Source organism: Lepeophtheirus salmonis, chromosome 9, assembly GCF_016086655.4.
Source record: "Lepeophtheirus salmonis chromosome 9, UVic_Lsal_1.4, whole genome shotgun sequence".
In the NCBI taxonomy this organism is placed as follows: domain Eukaryota; kingdom Metazoa; phylum Arthropoda; class Copepoda; order Siphonostomatoida; family Caligidae; genus Lepeophtheirus; species Lepeophtheirus salmonis.
In genome coordinates this window covers 30,743,481-30,763,372 of record NC_052139.2, presented here as the reverse complement: position 1 = coordinate 30,763,372, position 19,892 = coordinate 30,743,481, and the positions used below count along the sequence as shown (strand labels likewise).

At 32.7% G+C, this 19,892-nt stretch overlaps 1 protein-coding gene and 1 pseudogene across 1 annotated transcript; both read left to right on the top strand.

Annotated features, from left to right (window-relative positions):
* The first annotated feature begins 3,459 nt into the window (after nucleotides 1–3,459).
* LOC121124886 (beta-galactoside alpha-2,6-sialyltransferase 2-like) lies at nucleotides 3,460–4,818 on the top strand (annotated as a pseudogene).
* Nucleotides 4,819–17,929: 13,111 nt separating this feature from the next.
* On the top strand, nucleotides 17,930–19,268 carry LOC121124515 (beta-galactoside alpha-2,6-sialyltransferase 2). The gene has a single exon (XM_040719678.2). The coding sequence runs from the start codon at nucleotides 17,962–17,964 to the stop codon at nucleotides 19,138–19,140; it is 1,179 nt and encodes a 392-aa protein (XP_040575612.1). The 5' UTR covers nucleotides 17,930–17,961; the 3' UTR covers nucleotides 19,141–19,268.
* Nucleotides 19,269–19,892: the final 624 nt, after the last annotated feature.

The window sequence follows — 19,892 nt, the reverse complement described above, 5'->3', positions numbered from 1 at the left end:
GTCTAAACTCCAAAAATCAAAATATAGTCTTGTCCCCGATTAGTCATCGGAGAAAATAACTAACACATGCTATTATAATATTTTACTAATAGATTTATTATGTGTAACTCAGGATATATACAATAAATATAATTAAGTAATAATCATATTTATACTAAGTTAATTAATGAGTTCCGATGTAACTAATACTACAAGTGTCTTAGAACACTTAGAATTGCTATTTTCTATCTATTAATAATTATTTGTCCACGAAAACTTATCCATAAAAACCGTCCTCAGAGAGTTTGTAAACATAGTTATAATATCAATATTAATATAATATTGGTTGCTTGATTCTAAGTGAATAAATAGTATCAGAATATTTTAAAAAATAATAACTAATAATGGGGTATAATTATTAGTTTATTATTAGTTATTATACTTTGTAATACCGTATCAATACAAAGTTCAATCACAAGCATTAACGTGCCACAAGTCAATGAGTCCTTTTGAAATAGATGCATCCTTCCAGATCCGTGATTCCTTACTCCTTCTCCTTATAAATAATAAAGTATAAATAGTACAAGATTACAGATTACTTTTTTTATTATTTATTAATTATTTCATCACCATTTACTTGTTCTTCTTCTTCTCCCTTAGGTATATAATTAATCTGATTGAAGTAGTAAAATTGTAAAGTTCGAACCGATAATATAAAAAGGCGACTAAGTTGTCAAGCGACAGAATGTCTTCGAGGAAAAATTACCTAGAATTGCCCTCTTTTTTTTGCTTTTTAATAGAAAATTTTATATTTGAAATTTAAATCCCTATAACTACAGATTTTTTAAATTTTTCTCACAAAAAAAATATATGTATGTAATTTTTTGAGAATGCCTTTGGCTTTTTAAAATTTGTTTCGTTTTTTATGAATATCTATGGACTTTATTAAAAAAATTCTCAAAATTTTTTATGTAAAAAATTTAATTTTCTGTGAATAACTGAATTTTTGATTTTTTTTCGAAAAGTGTAATATTTGAAATTTTTGTAAAGGATTATATATTTTTGAAATTTTTGTAAAGGATTATATATTTTTGAAATTTTTGTAAAGGATTATATATTTTTTTTTGAAATTTTTGATTATATATTTTAAAGGATTATATATTTTTTATATATTTTTGAAATTTTTGTAAAGGATTATATATTTTTGAAATTTTTGTAAAGGATTATATATTTTTGAAATTTTTTCCCCCGAAATTTTTATTTGAAGTTTAATTTTTGAACTTTTTTTCAAAAAATTTAATTTTCTGTAGATTAATGTGGGTTTTTGAAATTTTTTCGAAAAGTTGAATATTGCAATTTCGTGTGAATATCTATGGACTTTTGAAAATTTTTTAGTTCAAAACTTAATTTTGAAAATTTTTAATGAATCACTATGGATTTTTAAATTTACTTTTTCAAAAATTTTTGATTCCAATTATAGTTTTTCAAAATTTTTTGTGAATAACTGTAGATTTTTATAAAATATTAGAAAAATTTAATATTTGTAATGCTTTGTGAATATCTATGGATTTTTGAAAAAAAAAAACCCCAAAAAATTTAATATTTGAATATTTTATTAGTATATATGGACTTGAGAAATTTTTTTTCCCGAAAATTTTTAATTGAAATCTAATTATTGTATGTAAAAAATTTAATTTTCTTTGAGTAACTGGTATTTTGAATTTTTTTCGAGAAGTTTAATATCTGAACTTTTTGTGAATAACTATGTATTTTCGAAAAAAGAAATTTTCGAAATTTTTTTTCCAAAAAAATTAATTTTCTGTTGATTACTGTGGATTTTTGAAATTTTTCCAAAATTTTAATTTTTTCTGAATAACAGGATTTTTGTATTTTGTTCGAAAATTTAATATTTAAAATTTTTTCGAAAATATTTATGGACTTTTAGTTAATTTTTTTCCCAAATTTTTTATTATAAATTTTATTTTGAAATTTTTGTGAATAACTCTGGATTTTTGAATTTTTTCAAAATATTTAATATTTGAAATTTTATTGAATAAATTTTGATTTTTGAAAAAAGAAATCCAAAAATTTTGATTGTTAGTATAATTTGCAAATTTTTGTGAATAGCCATGAATTTTCGAGAGAAAAAATTCCAAAAAATTGAATTTTTTGTAAATTACTATGGATTTTGAAAAATTTAATATTTGAACTTTTTGTGAATATCTATGTACTTTTGAAATTTTTTCCCCTAAAATTTTTATTTTAAAATTTTTGTATGCAAAAATTTAATTTTTTGTGAATAGCTGTGGATTTTTGAACTAGAAGAAAATATAAAACAGATATTAGTTATTAAGCAAGGTACTTAATTTTACTCGATTTTGTTGTTGTTTATGTACATATTTTATTAACTGTAATCAAGTAATTAATAACTCATTTTTCAAATGCTGAAATGTCTGTAATAATTTATTATTTATTATGATTTTCATTTCTATAGTTCTTCCATGTGGAAATATGACACTGAATGCTAGTTGTACCCTAAAATCTTGATTTAAAATAAGGCTTTAAATACCAAACCTGTAAAGTTTGTAGGTTTTAATTGTCATTTTTGTATTCTACGGCTTAAATAACAATAATCAATGTGGATTTCAGCCTGTGGGTGCTCCAAGTGCATAGTGTAGTATGTAAATATAGGTTGGTAAATTGGAAAAAGACATATTTTCTCACACAGATCCCTATATTTAGGGCTGTAAATCGCAAATATTTGTGTTGTGTATATAAAACAAACAAAACAAAAACGAACAAAAATTAATCTGATGACCCTGACAATCATAACAATACTAAAACAACTGAAAGTGTGTCTTAAAATCAACTTCCTATTTGATTTTGATACAGAGGCCATCAAAATCCATGGTCATCTAGCAGATATCCCAAATATTGGGACAAAAATCAGTTTAAATTCAAAGTTTTTATCCTGAATTATAACTTTGCTTATTATATTGTTTTATTAATTTCAATAAAAAATTATACATTTCGAAATTATTTTTCGTTATTTTAGATATATGCTAAAATCTGTTAAAACGTAATTTTTTACAACAATTGGAAAAGCCGTAGAGTCCTCCTTATCTTACTTCTTTCTTAATCTGTGTAAAATTAATAGTTTTGAAAATCGTGTAGATATAGGTTGGTAAATTGGAAAAAGACATATTTTCTCACACAGATCCCTATATTTCACGAATTTTCAATCAGGATTTGTATATAATTGCATCTATTTAAAAAATGGATGTTCACTATTAAGAAATTAAATAGTAATAACAACTTCTAAGAAAAGAAAACTTATTCTTCAGATTACCAATTATAAAAAAAAACAGCCCAGCTACAACATAAATAGGACTTATATCAATATTATATTAATATATATAAAGACATTTATCAATAATAGTATTATTCAGGTGCCCATGTACTTTAATATCAGAGATAAACTTTTATCTAATAAATAATTATTTTCTTTCATTCCACCTCGTCATTTAACTACGCTACACGTTCATTATGTTACAATGAATTTCCTTCGATATATTGTAATTATCTTCCTCTTAATTTTAACCAATCTCTTCATTACCTGGTGTACTCTCTGGCAAACAGTCTCCAAATTAGAGGACTCTAAAGACATTTACAGTTCACGATCCACTGTTCAAATAAATGACAATGAACCGAAAAGTAAACTTGAAGCAAAGGTTGGTGAAGAAGAGTCTGAGGAAATGAGGAGGAGTAAGGCCTTTGAAAGGAAAGTCATCTCCAATCTGCGTCAAACTGTTATGGATAATGGAAAGAAGATCCTTGCTGGAGATTTTGAAAATAAATTTCAAGTCGAGTTCAAGGGTTGGAGGGGATCATTGCTAAATATCAGCCGGTCCCCATCAGAGCTTCTCTGTGATATGAAAAAAAAAGTTAAGTTTCATATCTTTAAAAAAAGGTGATCCATTTTTTAGAACTAAGCAATTAGATCAATTCTTCAGGTCCAGTCCTTTTCTTAGTAACAAAACATACAACAGCTGTGCTGTAGTGACAAATTCTGGTTCTTTGATTAACTCTGGACACGGAACCTTTATTGACAGTCATGATTTAATAATACGCTTTAATGATGGTCCTACATCTGGATTCGAAAAAGACGTAGGTTCGAAAACTTCTCTTCGTGTTATCAATAGCAAAGTTCCGTCTTTGCCTGAATACGGATTTCTGGCTCCTGAAAGCCTATATTCATCCTCTCCAGTACTGGTTTGGGACCCAAATAATTATACTGCTAGTGTTTCAGAGTGGTACTCACATCCATATAAGCCATTTTTTGAGAACTTTTTTTGCAAAGCGACGCATGAAACCAGAAGAACCTTTGTATCTTTTACATCCAGGAAGTCTATGGTCCATCTGGGACTGGATCCAATCTCATTCAAAATGGCCGATGGTTCCAAATCCAACGACTTCTGGCTTTTGGGACTAGCTATTGCAATTCAACATTGCAGCATTGTTAGGAGTTTTGAATATATTCCATCCCTCCGCTATTCTAATAAATGTCATTACCATGGAATTCAAACAGAAACTGGAGAGGCATGTACCTTTGGAGACTGGCATCCCGTTTCTGCAGAAAAGTTAATGGCGTTGGCTCTCAACATTGGAAAAAAGAAAGAGATTTACTCAGATGGATTTGTAACCATTCCAGGATTTGCAGGACTTGAATGCTAATCCTTCTACAATTATTATTTTTTTCAGATTTTAATTCATTTTTATATTAAAGCATGATTATACTATGATAAGAAAACACTGAAAAAAATAATAACTTCATCAGTATTTGGCCAAAAGTAGATAATAGAAGCAGGTGAAAACTCAAAACGCTTTTAAAAAAATAAATTTGTTATTATCCATTCACAAACCCATTCAAAGGTCATAAGTCATAACATAAAATGTGTACGTGTCCCACTCCAACTCAATTTTCAATGTTCATTAGAGTATCCAAGATGACTATCTACAACATGAAAAATAAGTTGGAGTGTGATGGAAACTTTGAAAAGAAGGATGCCTCATGTAGGAAAAATATTATTAAGGCGAAAAAAAGCATTAAAGGCAAACAACTCAAGTCAATATGAAGTCATGCTAAGGATATTGTTGTCTCTCACTGCAGTAAATAAGTCTTTGATAATGTTGGAGGGGTCTATCCTTCAAACCGTAGAGAGCTGGCCCATTTCCAAGGTTTTAAATGACTAATTAATTACTTCTACGACAATAGGGATGGTTTGGATGGATCTTATTTGTGGAACATCCGGGTATATATATCTATTGAATTCATATCTGAGTATGAATTTGGGATCTGATAACTGTCAAGCATACTAATATGACATGAACACTCAAAATGATTTTCTTACTTATCAATTGTAAAAAATAATTTTGTAATGTACCCTACATAAATAGTTTATATTTTATTCTTGTCTTAATTGCCATATAATATATTTTATAATTAATTAACTTACTACGATTTATAATGATTATAATTGTATACTTCTAAATATCTGGATAAGTAGTAACAAAGTATGGTTTTTGTAGATTCCTCTCATTGGTCTAAGGTTTATTCATAAGTGCCTTGCATTGAAATCCATCGATATGGTGAATAGTTGTTTTGTTCTAGATTGCTGTAGTAGTTACAAGGCATCAAAGTCTAAAAAAGATGACTGTACTCCCTACACTTTTTAGTGTGTACGTTTTTGTTGCTCAATATTTTTAGAAATTAAATACAACAGGTCTATTTTCAAGAAAGGTAAGAGTAATAATATCAGTAGTGTTAATAAAATATATATGAAATTGAGAGAATTGGCTCCTGAAAGAGTCAATTACAATAGCGATTTTTAATTTTTAAACAAAAACACTGGTATTGTTAATTGTGATTTTAAGAGGGTTTGTTTCTCTGTGATGTGGGGCATAAATGTACATAATTTGACGAAAAATCATGTCAAGGATATTATGATAATAAAATGGAACATTAAATTATTACACGTGGGAGATTTACTATGCAGATAGTTAAATGGTCTAATAAATCAGACAAGTATTATTAGTATTTAATTATTTTTACATTTTTAGGTACTTAAATTTGGCTATTGGAACCGTTGTCTTCGATGATGGATAAAGCGTTAGCCATTAGTTTTTAATTACTCATTGTATAAAATATCACATTAGCCACTTTAAGGGAAGAAACTTAAAAGATCTCAATGTTAATAGATCTATAATATAGAAACATAAAAGTTTTTTTAATGAGTCTCACGAAGTAAATCAAATATTCTTGAATTTGAAAATTTCAACTATTTTTTATATTAAGTGTTTGTAGTGATATTTGAAATATAGAAGATTCCCATTTCTATTGAAGAATAACGTACTGTTATATCCTCCAAAATCATAACATCATAGGCTGCTAACTTTTTAAAATAAACTTTAATCAATAGTACCATAGGTCTTGCTCCCGCCCTTTCCTCTAACTCGGTCGATGTCCAGACCTAAAGCTTTAAACCAAGTAGCGAAGCAAGCACGAAAACAATAAACAAGTGAAAAACGTCAATGTCATAATTTTTTTTTGTCCTCCAGAGGTAGTATTATGCTATTATTTCTACCTTCATGAAAATAAGAACTCTAGCTATAAACTAAAATACATTCGTGTATTAAAAAAATAACTAGATTTGAGTCAGAAGTGTAGAAAGTATAATTTATTATAATTCTAGTATTCATAAATAACTATAGTTCAGTTATTTTAGTGATAAATTATGTGAGATGATAAGATTTGTCCTTTAGGAGAGCAGATGAGCTTTTTCGCCATATTTAAAGTAATTTAAGAGAAGAACTCTGCTAGTCAACTGACCTCTACTCGTACTGTAGTCTGTATGGCTTTGTTGTCCAATGTCGAATGGTACCTACTGGAACATCCATTTATATGGTATCCATGCTCTGCAGTAGTTTGTTTCTAAAATTCAGGAGGAGGTCCTTGAGGAGGATGAATTGAGTTCTTTTTCTGATAAAGCTTCAAGATTTAAGGTTCCATCTTAAAACCTTTCATGTAGGTTGAGAAATTGATGGAAATTCATGAGATTAAATCGGAGGGTTAGGACGGCTCAATACTGGTATGCGAAGGGAATGCGCGTTTTGTTAGACTCAAAAGAGGGCAAATGCACCCTTAGGTACAGGTGACAGATATTGATGGAACCTTCAAGAGGGGGCTACAGAAGACCCTATTATTTATTAAGTTTTTAGAGTTTATCTTGGATAAAGGACATTTATTCTATAGTAAATTAAAATAAATAAAGAATATAAATTATGCTTGAATTTGTGATCCTTTTTTTCAACTTGTCTGCTGTAAAGCCTTTATTTGCTCTTTACTTTTAAATTAATTTATGGAGAAATACTCACTTCACACATGTATCGCCATCGGAGAGGATCTTCTCATAAAGAATCCGCCAATTAGATTTAAAAATAAGTACACTTTCCAATGATAATATAAATAATTGAATCAATATATCGACTATTGGCAATTTTAATTTATTTCTTAAGTGGATAAGTGGCTATTAATGGTCTGTTCCTTTAGTTTTTATTAAGTTAGATATCTATTTCTTTATCTCCTCTAGAGACAATCCTCCTTGCTTGAACCACCCATCCAAAAAAAGGGATGTCCAACCCTTACTTTGATGCATCAGTATTAATTACTAAATATGGATTGAATTTCCGGAGGATAGAGGAGCACGAGTCTCTTAAATTTGACCATCATTTTAAGAAACTCAGACTCCTCTTAGATGGTAATCTGATTGATGTATTATAAGGGGCATTTGCATCATCAAAAAGATAATCTGCTACCTCGAAGGACAGATTGCAGAGCTTACGTACTAAATAATTATCCAAAGACTCCGAAACATTATTTCTGATATCTGACATAATTAATTTATAATTAAAAAGTAAAATAGTTTACTAAATATAACTTTATAAGACTAGAATATAAATATAATTACGATAAACATAAAATACGTGTTATCGTCTTCAGTAGAAGTTAATGAATGACTTCGTAGGAAAAACAACATCTTGCGAAAAAATATGAAAAATACTGACCATGCTATTTCCTTAGGCTAAAGTTGCTCCATGCGCTACATGGCCTTTACTCGAATAAATGAATATATTTTTTACCTAAAAATAGCAGGAAAAACGCAAATAATGGTTTTTTTTGTTTTTCAAAGTATTCTCCAGCATGGTTTATACACTTTTGCATGCGCTCAAACCAATTGTCGAAGCTCTTTTTCCACTCCGATTGAGACACCTACAAAAAATGGTTTTTAAACGTTTCAACAGCCTTTTCTGGCAACAAAAATCGTTGACCACGCCTTTTTTTATTGATGTGCGTGAATAAAAAGAAGTCATTGGGTGCCAAGTCAGGGCTGTACGGCGGAAGACTCCTCAATTCGACGTTTTCGCCGGTCAAAAAGGCGATGGTTTGAGCCAATGTGTGAGAGCTCGCATTGCCATGGTGAACAATGATTCGTCTTCTCTTGTTCGTTTTTCGAATTTCTCCGAAGACTTTAGGCAAACAAATTGTGATGTACGACTCAGAACTGACCATCCTACGACGCTCAAGTGGAACAGTCACCACATGCCCAGTTTTGCCGAAGAAAGAGGCGACCATTTGCTTCGAAGTGTTTCTTCCACAAACAACTTTTGTTGCATTTGGATCGTTTTCGAGGACCCACACGGTCGATTGTTGTTTTGTTGCGGGCTCATACGCATAGATATATGATTCGTCATCTGTGACAATCTTATAAACGTCTTTTGAAGCACCGCAAGCGTATTTTTTCAACCTTTCCTTGCAACAATCGGTACAAGCCTTCTTTTGAGCAATTGTCAAATTGTGCAGGATCCAACGAGAACAAACCTTTTTTATGAATAGATTTACATGCAATATCGAATGTATGCTGGTGGAAGAAATACCTAAGAATGCTTCTATCTTCTCCATTTTCCTGCACAATCCCCCAACAGCATTTTCTGGCAACAAAAATCGTTGACCACGCCTTTTTTTATTGATGTGCGTGAATAAAAAGAAATACCTAAGAATGCTTCTATCTTCTCCATTTTCCTGCACAATCCCCCCTTGACTCACCTCACGGACATCATTTTGAAAACCATTGTTTGAAGCTAGCTTAATTGCTGGCGTACTTGTTGGAACTTGGGGAACAATGCAATCTTAGTTTGAGGTAGCTGCGGCTCTATATGTATCCGATGTCCGGAAAGTCCTGACTGATTTCTAACTTCCAACTTCATTAAGATCTACAAGGACTAAAAGTAGAGATACAGAGAAATGTTTTTAATAAAAAAACTTCGCTTGGTTATAAGCTATAATATGTTTTTTAACAATTTGGCATTTAGCTTCCATAACAACCACAACACGGGGACAGAAGGAGGAGCAGGTGTTCTTGATGTAGATGGGGTCCATCTTGTTCCATGCCTTGGTGATACTGGCCTTGAGAGCTTTGGTACTGCTGTGGCTTTTTTTTGCAAGCCTACCTCTCAATGTGCGCCCAGATGCTGAAATCCAAGGGGTTCAGGTCGGGGGAGGAGGGGCCAGAAGTCCTTAGGCCAGAATTTCACATTCTCCTTCAACCACTTCTGGGTGTTCTTGGCTGTGTGTGCAGGCGCCCCATCCTGCTGGAAACACACCCTCTTGCCAGGATACTCCTTCCTGATCCATGGGATCACCTTGGTTTTGAGCACCTTGATGTAGTTCTCCGAGGTGAGCCTGTAGCCCTCTCGGAAGAAGACTGGAGGTATGGCTTTACCATCTGAGCCAACAACTCCAAGCATCATGATGCTGGCTGGGTGCTTGGTCATGGACACATATTTCTCAGATTCCACATAACCATTAAGGCTAATGTAGCGATCATTTTTGCGGTTGAAGACTGGATCCACTATAAAAGTTTTATCATCGGAAAAAATGAGAATTCTGTCCCCATTGCTTTTCATGTTGTTCAAAATCTTATTGCATTGGGTGTATCTGGCCTCCATATTGGCCATGGATAACATGGGACGGGTGGTGCGGACCAAGGTCTTGCCCCCAATGTCCTTGGCAATGTTGGCAGCAGTAGTCTTACCCATGTTGTTCTTCTTGGCAATTGTTCTGATGCTCAGAAGAGGGTTTATCTTGATCTGGGGCCTGATCTTCTTCTTAGTGGCCTTGGTGGCCTTAAAGACAGGTCTCCTACTTCGAGGCTTGTCTTCAATGCCTTCCCCTTGTCCAACCTCCTTTGATCCTGCCAATGGTACTAGCGGACATACTGGAGGCCTCAGAGATCTCCTTGTGGCTGATTCCTGCACGAAGCAGAGCAGCTACTTCATGTCTTTTAGCCTCCAGGTCAAAAACAATTATGAATTGCGAAATCTTATTGAAACAAAACTTGTTAATCTGAAAACGGGCTTTAACCTTTATTTATGCAACATTTACGTAAAAAGTCTCTGAACCCCCGAAAAAAGCCATCGAAGGTACCGCTCAAGACTTTCGGGACACCCGGTATCTATTATAGTTTTCTGGACCCAAATTTTCTAGCGACGCCCCTTGTTTTAATTCTCTGTTACCAAATTGATTTAAAAAAAGAACCGAGACCGAAACTGTTGAAATGAAAGAACTGGCACCGATAGAACCGCTGAACGTGAACCGGGTACAACCTTGATCACTAGTCATTACAAACATAATAATACGTTCTAGTCACACACCTCCTACATTTTAACCTTAAGTCATCCTGTCTCTTTCATAGAGGTTATCAATTATTATCAAACTTCAGCGACCCAAGTGACGTATGTAGTTACCATTTAGTAGTAATTAATAATTATGGCATTTAAGCTGTTGTAGTCTCCATAAAAGACAAGTCCTGGAACGACACATTTTATTAAGACTGGACAGATGAAACTGGGGTCTTTTTATTTTGTTTTAGACTTATCCTACAATATTGACATAATTTATATTCCTTTATCGCAAATTTATATGACATGAGTTAATAGACAACAGTTACGAATACTTCAGTAATCACAGAGTCGCTAATCCTTTTCACAAATATTATTAAAGCTCTTTTTATCAGTGAGGAGTAATCAGTCAAATCGGATCGTGGAGCTATTAATTAAAATTTACTAATTAAAAACCATACACGGACGATCTTAAATAACTTAGATTGGGATCTAAATTTCTTCAACAATATCCATCGAAAAATATTATAATGCAGTTCTGATTCTCTCCAGCACATTGATGGGGTCAAAATGCAAACTTTAGACTCAATTGAAGATGCACCTAGTGACAAAATGGTTGATCCTACCTTTGAAGGAGTAGGCTGATTTGATTCCTTCACTTCAATGCATAATTTTGACTCAATTGAAGTTGTTACCACAGAGCATGTACATATAGAGGTCTAGTAAGACAGACGATATTATGACTAATATTGATATCCAGTGGGTTTCGAATAATCACAATGATGATATAAAGTATTATCTGAAAGGATATTTATCGCAAATTTATATGACATGATGTTAATATGTGACAACAGTTACGAATACTTGATAATTCTTAGTTTATTTTGGCTCTTTTTGATAGTGTTCATTAGCTGGTTATTTATTCATTTGACTTTATAGTGCAGCAAAGTACGAACAATTAGTCGAGCTAACTTTTCACAAATATTAAGTCTTGGTAAAGTGTTGGAGACCATTTTTATATATACCATTCAGAATCCCATTGCATGATAAGTGACGGAAGGAGTAGAAGTTGCTTGACATATTTTGGCATCACACGTCCTGCACGGAAAAGTGTTGATGAGTCTGTATCGTATCTTTTCAGCCACAAAAACATTGCACTGGTTTCAATCTCAGTTGTAAACACAGTTAGCTTTATGCATAGGTTACTGCATGTCTCTCAAGAAGCAACATGTAACTTGTTGGGATTTCTTCAACAATATCCATCAAAATATTATAATGCTTGATTCTCTCCAGCACATTGATGGGGTCAAAATCTACAAATTGGCGCCATGATATCTTATCTACATACAATTAAGTTGAACATTGGATCCTTTTCGTCCAAAGTGATACATCTCAATACCAATAGCCTTAGCAAATTAGGACAGAACCCTTCATTCACGTGGAACTTTAACATTCAGGCCTGTATTGATGAAACAAAAGAAAAAAATCTGTAGTACATGAACTTTTGTAGTTACCACACACACCAAAAATTTGCATTTGAGATTTATAGTGGAATAGAGATAAGGAAATGTTGCAGTTTAGAAAGGTAGGGCTACATTGAAGAGATTATGTGTTTCACATTTGTCAGAGGTGTGAGTTTAGACTTTTTTTCTTCCTGCAATATTTTTATCGTCACATTTTTGAAATAGATATATTGTCTGAGTTTTAGCATTAGAGACAGTTCTTTGGATTTACCGGGTGTAGAGACTGTAGAGACATCAATGCAAATGTTATCTGCAAAAAAATGTTTTTTAAAACCCTATATCTTCTTATAAGTATATATCATAATCATACCTGCTGAATGTCTTTCAAGTAAAGTCAAAAAAGTTGGGCTCTTATCTTGAATATGTCCTAGAAAAAGACGATGTTGAGGAGAGTTACTTGGGGGAGGGGGGAAGGAGGAGGATTTGGTACATCGGCCATAGTGGGAATTGCATTAGATATCAGTCTTCTTCTTTTTTTTTTTTTTGAAGCAGCATTCATGAATATGCAGTCTTCAAAATGCTTATCATAAAGTCTAAGACTAAAGTTGCATGAGTCACTCAAAATTCCTCTTAAATCGGCTCGACAATAAATTATGAATCCATCTTTTGCAGATACTATCGTTAAGAAGAAATCTTAAGAAATGGAAACGGTTGGCTTTCCAATTGTTGGAACAATTTATTGCAGAACAGCCGTTTTCATTTTGAGTTAAGGACGCTGAAAAGGAAATGAGCTAAGTCTTCTTTGTTGAAGTAGGGAAATGCTTTATCAAGCCATTAAAATGTGGAAGTAATATGAAAGCGTCGTTTACGGGGCTTAAAGTTTACTATAACCAACTTACCTAGCTAATCTTCGTTGAAATATTTAATTTTTTGCAGATTTATTTACTTATCTCTTTCGTTGATACAGACTGAAGCCTTTGGTGGACGCGCTACTCTCGCACATTTGCCAAGTAGCCAGTAGGGTATGCGTTGTTTCTATTTTATTAAGGGATATACATTTAGCGAGTCAATAAACTGTCTTATGTAAAAACTTAGATAGAGACCATCACGGCTACTTTGGTGACTCCGACGTCATTAAATGACAAAAATACGTAATAGTTCCGAGATATCGCCGCAGGTAGTTTCAAACTAAGCAACAATTAATTATCGCACTTTGCCATTCATAACATCCAATCCTGAATGTTGGTTTCGTCGTCTTGAAATCAAATTTGAGCTAAGAAAAATAACGTTTAGGAGGACAAAGTTTGCACTTTTAGCCGCAGCAATTCCTCCTAAAGCATTCGATCTGATTGCAGATCTTGCAAAAACAAAACAAAAATATGGGAAATAATGTCGTCGAAAAAATAACCCTCCACAACAGGTTCATTTTTGCAAATATTGCAAAGATTATGCAACAAAATATTTGGGAAATTGAAAATTATGTATTATGTATGTTTGAGTCTAAAATTGTCTGTTCAAAATATATCGATTACTGGCATTTATTCTTAAAAAGTGACAATTGACGTTTGATGAAATAATGAGAAAAAGTTGAATAGTTATTCATAGAATGACAGATATTTCAGTTAAACATCCATTTTTACATGGTAAATTTATATGCAAACGAATCTCCACACAAACTTCTACAATCTTTATTATTCTTTTTTTTACGAATCCAATATTTTATTGGAACTTCATTTATTTTAGCACTAAAACAAAAAAAAAACAACGAAATTACAATTTTCTCCAAATTCTTTTTTTGCTCATAAAATTTACCACAAATTTAGGAAATGTAGTTTTATGTATAGTTGTTCTTTTTGACACGCCAATCACTTTTTTATTTATAACTCAACCCCCTATCTAGTCTTTTTGAGCTCCAATACAGGGTTTTTGTATTTTGGGTATAACATATCCCCCCTCCTTCCCCCCATTAAAAAATCAGTACTTCTTTATTAGTATAACCAGTCTCAAAAAAGGCATCCACCCCAAATTTTAGCCTACTAGGTTCAGCAGCATTGGCTCACATTAAGGACACTCATCTTAACACTATTTTATATATACACAAATTTATAAAAAAGCTATTGATTAATACAAGGAGTACAGTACTCCTTCAATAATATTCGGAATAGGGATTTAAAACCTCGTTCTTTCCCTTCAAATTCATGTCAGTGAAGGGGGAAGTCCAATTTCTAGATCTATTTAGATCTAGACTGTTAGGATTTGATAATGTCTCTTCAGATGCAATTTCAGAAGTTCGTGCTTTTGTAGCAGAATCTTTATTATCAAGAATTTTGGACCATCTAGTCTGGTTCCAAATTCGAGGGATTATTTATCCTAGATTAGGTAAATGAGTTCATTTTTTTTTGCATTATTGCTACATCTATCCCATGTGAACCTGTCTCCAGCAAGACAGAACAAACAATCTTTGATCGTAGAAATTATTTAAGTCCAACTAAAGTCAGCCAGCTTATATTCCTTAACACTAATTTGGCTTAAATACAGTTCGATCCGAATGTAGTCGACCTTTATGTAGTAATCAATCATCCACAATATTTCTTAAAGGTATATTTCATATATATTAAATAAATTTATATCTAAATACTTACAATTTCTACATTACCATTTAATACTTTTGCAATGATAACTCTGCAACTCATGGTTATGCTCAATTTTTTAGGAGCACTCACGAATGTTGAAACAGGTTTGAATATAATTGAATTTATTTATTTTCACTACTCAGGAATTAAATAATAATGACAACTACTAAGTAAAAGAAAATTCCTTATTTATATTAGAAATTACAAATTAACGAGCCAGCTAAAAAACACACACGGTTTAAATATATGATCATAATTATAAGGACTACGTAGCCCATGTGGAATTTATGCATTTTTTAGTTTGTTTCTTAAATCGCTGGCTATATGTAATGAGTGGAATGAAAAAATGAGTGAGTAGTGATCTTTTTATTCCTCAAAAAATTGCTCATTTGGACCTTTTAGTGAAAAATGTTGACGGATGTATAAGATTTGTATTTATGTGATCTGCTCACTCGCTCATGAATGAACACAACGGGAGAAGTAGAAGCATATCAATTCAACACGATGCAATATCTGGACTTTGTTTGTAGCACAAACACTTTGGTGCAAAAGAAAGTAAATGTAAAAGCCCCTACTCTTGGGCAGGAAACGGCAAGAGGGAACCCGCAGTCGTCTTTTCTTTATCCAAACAACAATTTCTTGTGGATACTGGAGCTGAATTAAGTCTTATAAAGGCCCTCCAGCAGATGGGAAGCAATTCCAAAGAGAAGCTTCTTTGACGGCAGCCAACTCTTCATCTATAGCTAAATATGGTCAGCGTTCAATGACCCTTGATTTAGGTCTTTGCTGCACGTTTCGATTAATATTCAGAATCGTTGATGTCGCACACTCCATCCTAGGACCCGCTTTTCGGTGTTATTTTGACTTGTTGCCGGATGTACGAAGATCACAACTTATTGATGGTTTGACCAAACTTTATCATCTAAGAGTATCTACTTCACTTTCGTCGATCCACATCACTGCTTTTCCTCTCATTTGGTATGTTCGAGTTTATCAGAATATCATTAGGAATCTACAACGCAGCTCAAACGTTTCGAAGATTTATTGAGCAAATTTTGTTTGTAATTGAATATTTTAGTTGTTGCAATAGATTTAGAAGAACAACATCATGAGGAACTTAAGGAACCATTACAGTCTCTACAAGAATTCGGTTGAACAACTAACCCAGAAAAAATTTGAACTTGGGAAACCCTCATTGATCTTCCTCAGATATGTTTTTGATTGTAATGGTATCAAACCTGTTATAGACAAGCTACAAAGAATTGTTAATTTTCCTCGTCCACCGTCACTACGAAAACTGTGTGAGTTAATTAGAATGATAACATACACTCATTGTTTTCTCAAAAATTGTACTATGGTTTTGGAACCTCTGTATCAGATGATGGGAGGCAAGAAAGGAAAGGACACATTTCTAACTTGGTCTTCCGACGCTGATTTAGCTTTTGCTAGTACAAAAATTGCAATCGCAAATGCTACTTTGTTAGTACATCCATGCCCTATATCTCTCATTAATATCATGGTCGGCCCATCAGACGTCAGAGTTAGTGCAGTGCTACAACAAAGAACACAAAATATAAGGCAACCACTTACATTCTTTTCAAAGAAATTTAAATCCACCAAAGTAAGATATAGCAAATTTGATCGAGAATTATTTCCCATGTATCTACCTATCAAACACTTTCAATGATTTGTGCAGGGGCGGATATTTTATGTGTTAACAGATCACAACAAACCGATGACCTATGAATTCGTGTGTCTGTCCAATAGGAATTTCCCAAGTGATATAAGGCACTTACTTGACTTTCATATCTCAGTTCACAATCGACATTAGACACGTTCTAGGTGTAGCAAATATGGTGGTATATGCACTTTTGAGGCCGTCTCTTCATGTAGTTACCAAAGTGGATGCCCTGGCAAAGTTACAAGAAGAGGCTGAAGAACTGGTGGGACAACATCCACCGACTCGTCACTCAAATTTGAACATCAGCCTTGTCTTTCAAGCAAATCCATTATACATTGTGATGTCTCTACGGATACAGCACGACCTTTTGTGGCTTTTGTGCCCCCCGCCCCCCCCCAAAGAATCTTTGCTTTTTAAATTTAAATATTTTTTTTTTTGTGAATAACTGTGATTTTTTTTTTTTCCCGAATAATTAAATTTTTTAAGAATAACTATGAATGGTTGAAATCTTTTTCCAAAAATTAAAATTTAATTTTCAATTTTTTTTTTTGATATTTTTGTAAAAAAATATATACATTTAGATAATCCTCCAGACACTGTTGTAAATACCGTGCTTACAGTGAATGTTTTTGAAGCTGGAAGTTGTTTGATCAAAACAATGGAAAATATTTATTTATACATCATTCAATTCAGATCTTTATGGGAAATCATCCTTTACTTCAATATGAACTGAAAAGTTCAATAAAGAAAAATTTAATCAAATGTGTTAATATATTTAGGTACTTTTCACAGCTACAATAAGAAATGCTTTATTCAATTTGACGGGATAGACTTCTTCTTCACATGAATAAATCTTACAGCCCTAGCTACGAAAAAATAATTTTAATCAAAACTCAATTTCTATTTAAAAAAAAAGGAAGAATGTTATTACAATAAGAACAACCAATCATCACATGTGAAATATCATCAATAAACTCATGTAATTAAAATTGTATCTTTAGCATCTATACCTATATTAAATGTCAAGGTTAAATACAAACTTATTCCATAACGCGTGTACGACTGATGTTTGACTTCCACCACGCTTTTAATATTGACGTCATAGAATATGATTGGTTACGTGTTTTGTCAAAATATGTCTGTCTTTCCCAGCAGTCGGTTGACTAAGTGCATTGTGAAAAAGATGTTCACTAATGGAGGGCTAGTACGTACCTCAGAAATGGGGAATTGGAAATGCTAAGCAAGAAGTAAAAATGAATACATATGTGTAATTCTGAAATGAGATTTACAATATTTATTTCTCAGAGATCTCAGTTTTAATAGTAGGTGCAGATCATTATATCAATTTGAAAAGTAGGTAGACAATAAGAGAGAAATATCCAGATGTAATCAATTAATACTTAACATATGAAATAATTTTATAAAAAAATACAGAGTAGAGAGTCATATTCATAACACGAACGGAGCCATGAATTTCCTTCGGTATATTGTATTTCTCTTCCTCTTAGTCTTAACCAATCTCTTCATTACCTGGTGTACTCTCTGGCAAACAGTCTCCAAATTAGAGGACTCTAAAGACATTTACAGTTCACGATCCACTGTTCAAATAAATGACAATGAACCGAAAAGTAAACTTGAAGCAAAGGTTGGTGAAGAAGAGTCTGAGGAAATGAGGAGGAGTAAGGCCTTTGAAAGGAAAGTCATCTCCAATCTGCGTCAAACTGTTATGGATAATGGAAAGAAGATCCTTGCTGGAGATTTTGAAAATAAATTTCAAGTCGAGTTCAAGGGTTGGAGGGGATCATTGCTAAATATCAGCCGGTCCCCATCAGAGCTTCTCTGTGATATGAAAAAAAAAGTTAAGTTTCATATCTTTAAAAAAGGTGATCCATTTTTTAGAACTAAGCAATTAGATCAATTCTTCAGGTCCAGTCCTTTTCTTAGTAACAAAACATACAACAGCTGTGCTGTAGTGACAAATTCTGGTTCTTTGATTAACTCTGGACACGGAACCTTTATTGACAGTCATGATTTAATAATACGCTTTAATGATGGTCCTACATCTGGATTCGAAAAAGACGTAGGTTCGAAAACTTCTCTTCGTGTTATCAATAGCAAAGTTCCGTCTTTGCCTGAATACGGATTTCTGGCTCCTGAAAGCCTATATTCATCCTCTCCAGTACTGGTTTGGGACCCAAATAATTATACTGCTAGTGTTTCAGAGTGGTACTCACATCCATATAAGCCATTTTTTGAGAACTTTTTTGCAAAGCGACGCATGAAACCAGAAGAACCTTTGTATCTTTTACATCCAGGAAGTCTATGGTCCATCTGGGACTGGATCCAATCTCATTCAAAATGGCCGATGGTTCCAAATCCAACGACTTCTGGCTTTTTGGGACTAGCTATTGCAATTCAACATTGCAGCATTGTTAGGAGTTTTGAATATATTCCATCCCTCCGCTATTCTAATAAATGTCATTACCATGGAATTCAAACAGAAACTGGAGAGGCATGTACCTTTGGAGACTGGCATCCCGTTTCTGCAGAAAAGTTAATGGCGTTGGCTCTCAACATTGGAAAAAAGAAAGAGATTTACTCAGATGGATTTGTAACCATTCCAGGATTTGCAGGACTTGAATGCTAATCCTTCTACAATTATTATTTTTTCAGATTTTAATTCATTTTTATATTAAAGCATGATTATACTATGATAAGAAAACTCGAACATGATTTACCTTATGACTAATATAAATAATATTTAATTTCTTTTTATTTGCAGCACAAATATTTATTATTTCTCAGTATCATGATCCAAATCCCCGAATGGAGAAGCCTAAGTAAATAACTACTATAGACCAAGGTTAATAGAAATGCAAGGATATACCATAACGCGTATACGACTGATGTTTAACTTCCACCAACCTTTTAATATTGACGTCATAGTAGATGAGTGGTTGCGTGTTTTCAAAATCTGTTTTCTTGTCCAGCAGTCGTACGACACATTAAATTCGAAATTCTAGTAACAGTTACGTCATAGACTATAAGCTGTTGCTCGTTTTGTAAAAATCTGTCTGTCTTGCTCAGCAGTCAGCTCAATCCATCAGATTGAAAATTCTAGCAAGCCGGATTACATGATGGTGATACCTTGTATGTCTATTAACCTTTCTCTAAACTAAATCAACAAAAATTTAAATTAGTTCATAAAAACCCTCTTGAACGATATAATAAAGATTCACATATTTTGTTGTATAAGAAATTGAATATCATATAATAAAAATTAAACTAAATAAAAAAGGTAAACTTACAAATACTAAAAAGTCCAATGCTCCAAAAGAGATATTACAAAGCTCGAATTTAGAATATGATACTGTGTATTTCGCAACATTTTTGACAAAA

What these genes read in the sequence shown, in the direction of transcription:
- LOC121124515 (XM_040719678.2), top strand. Translation starts at nt 17,962, where the DNA reads ATGAATTTCCTTCGGTATATTGTATTTCTCTTCCTCTTAGTCTTAACC.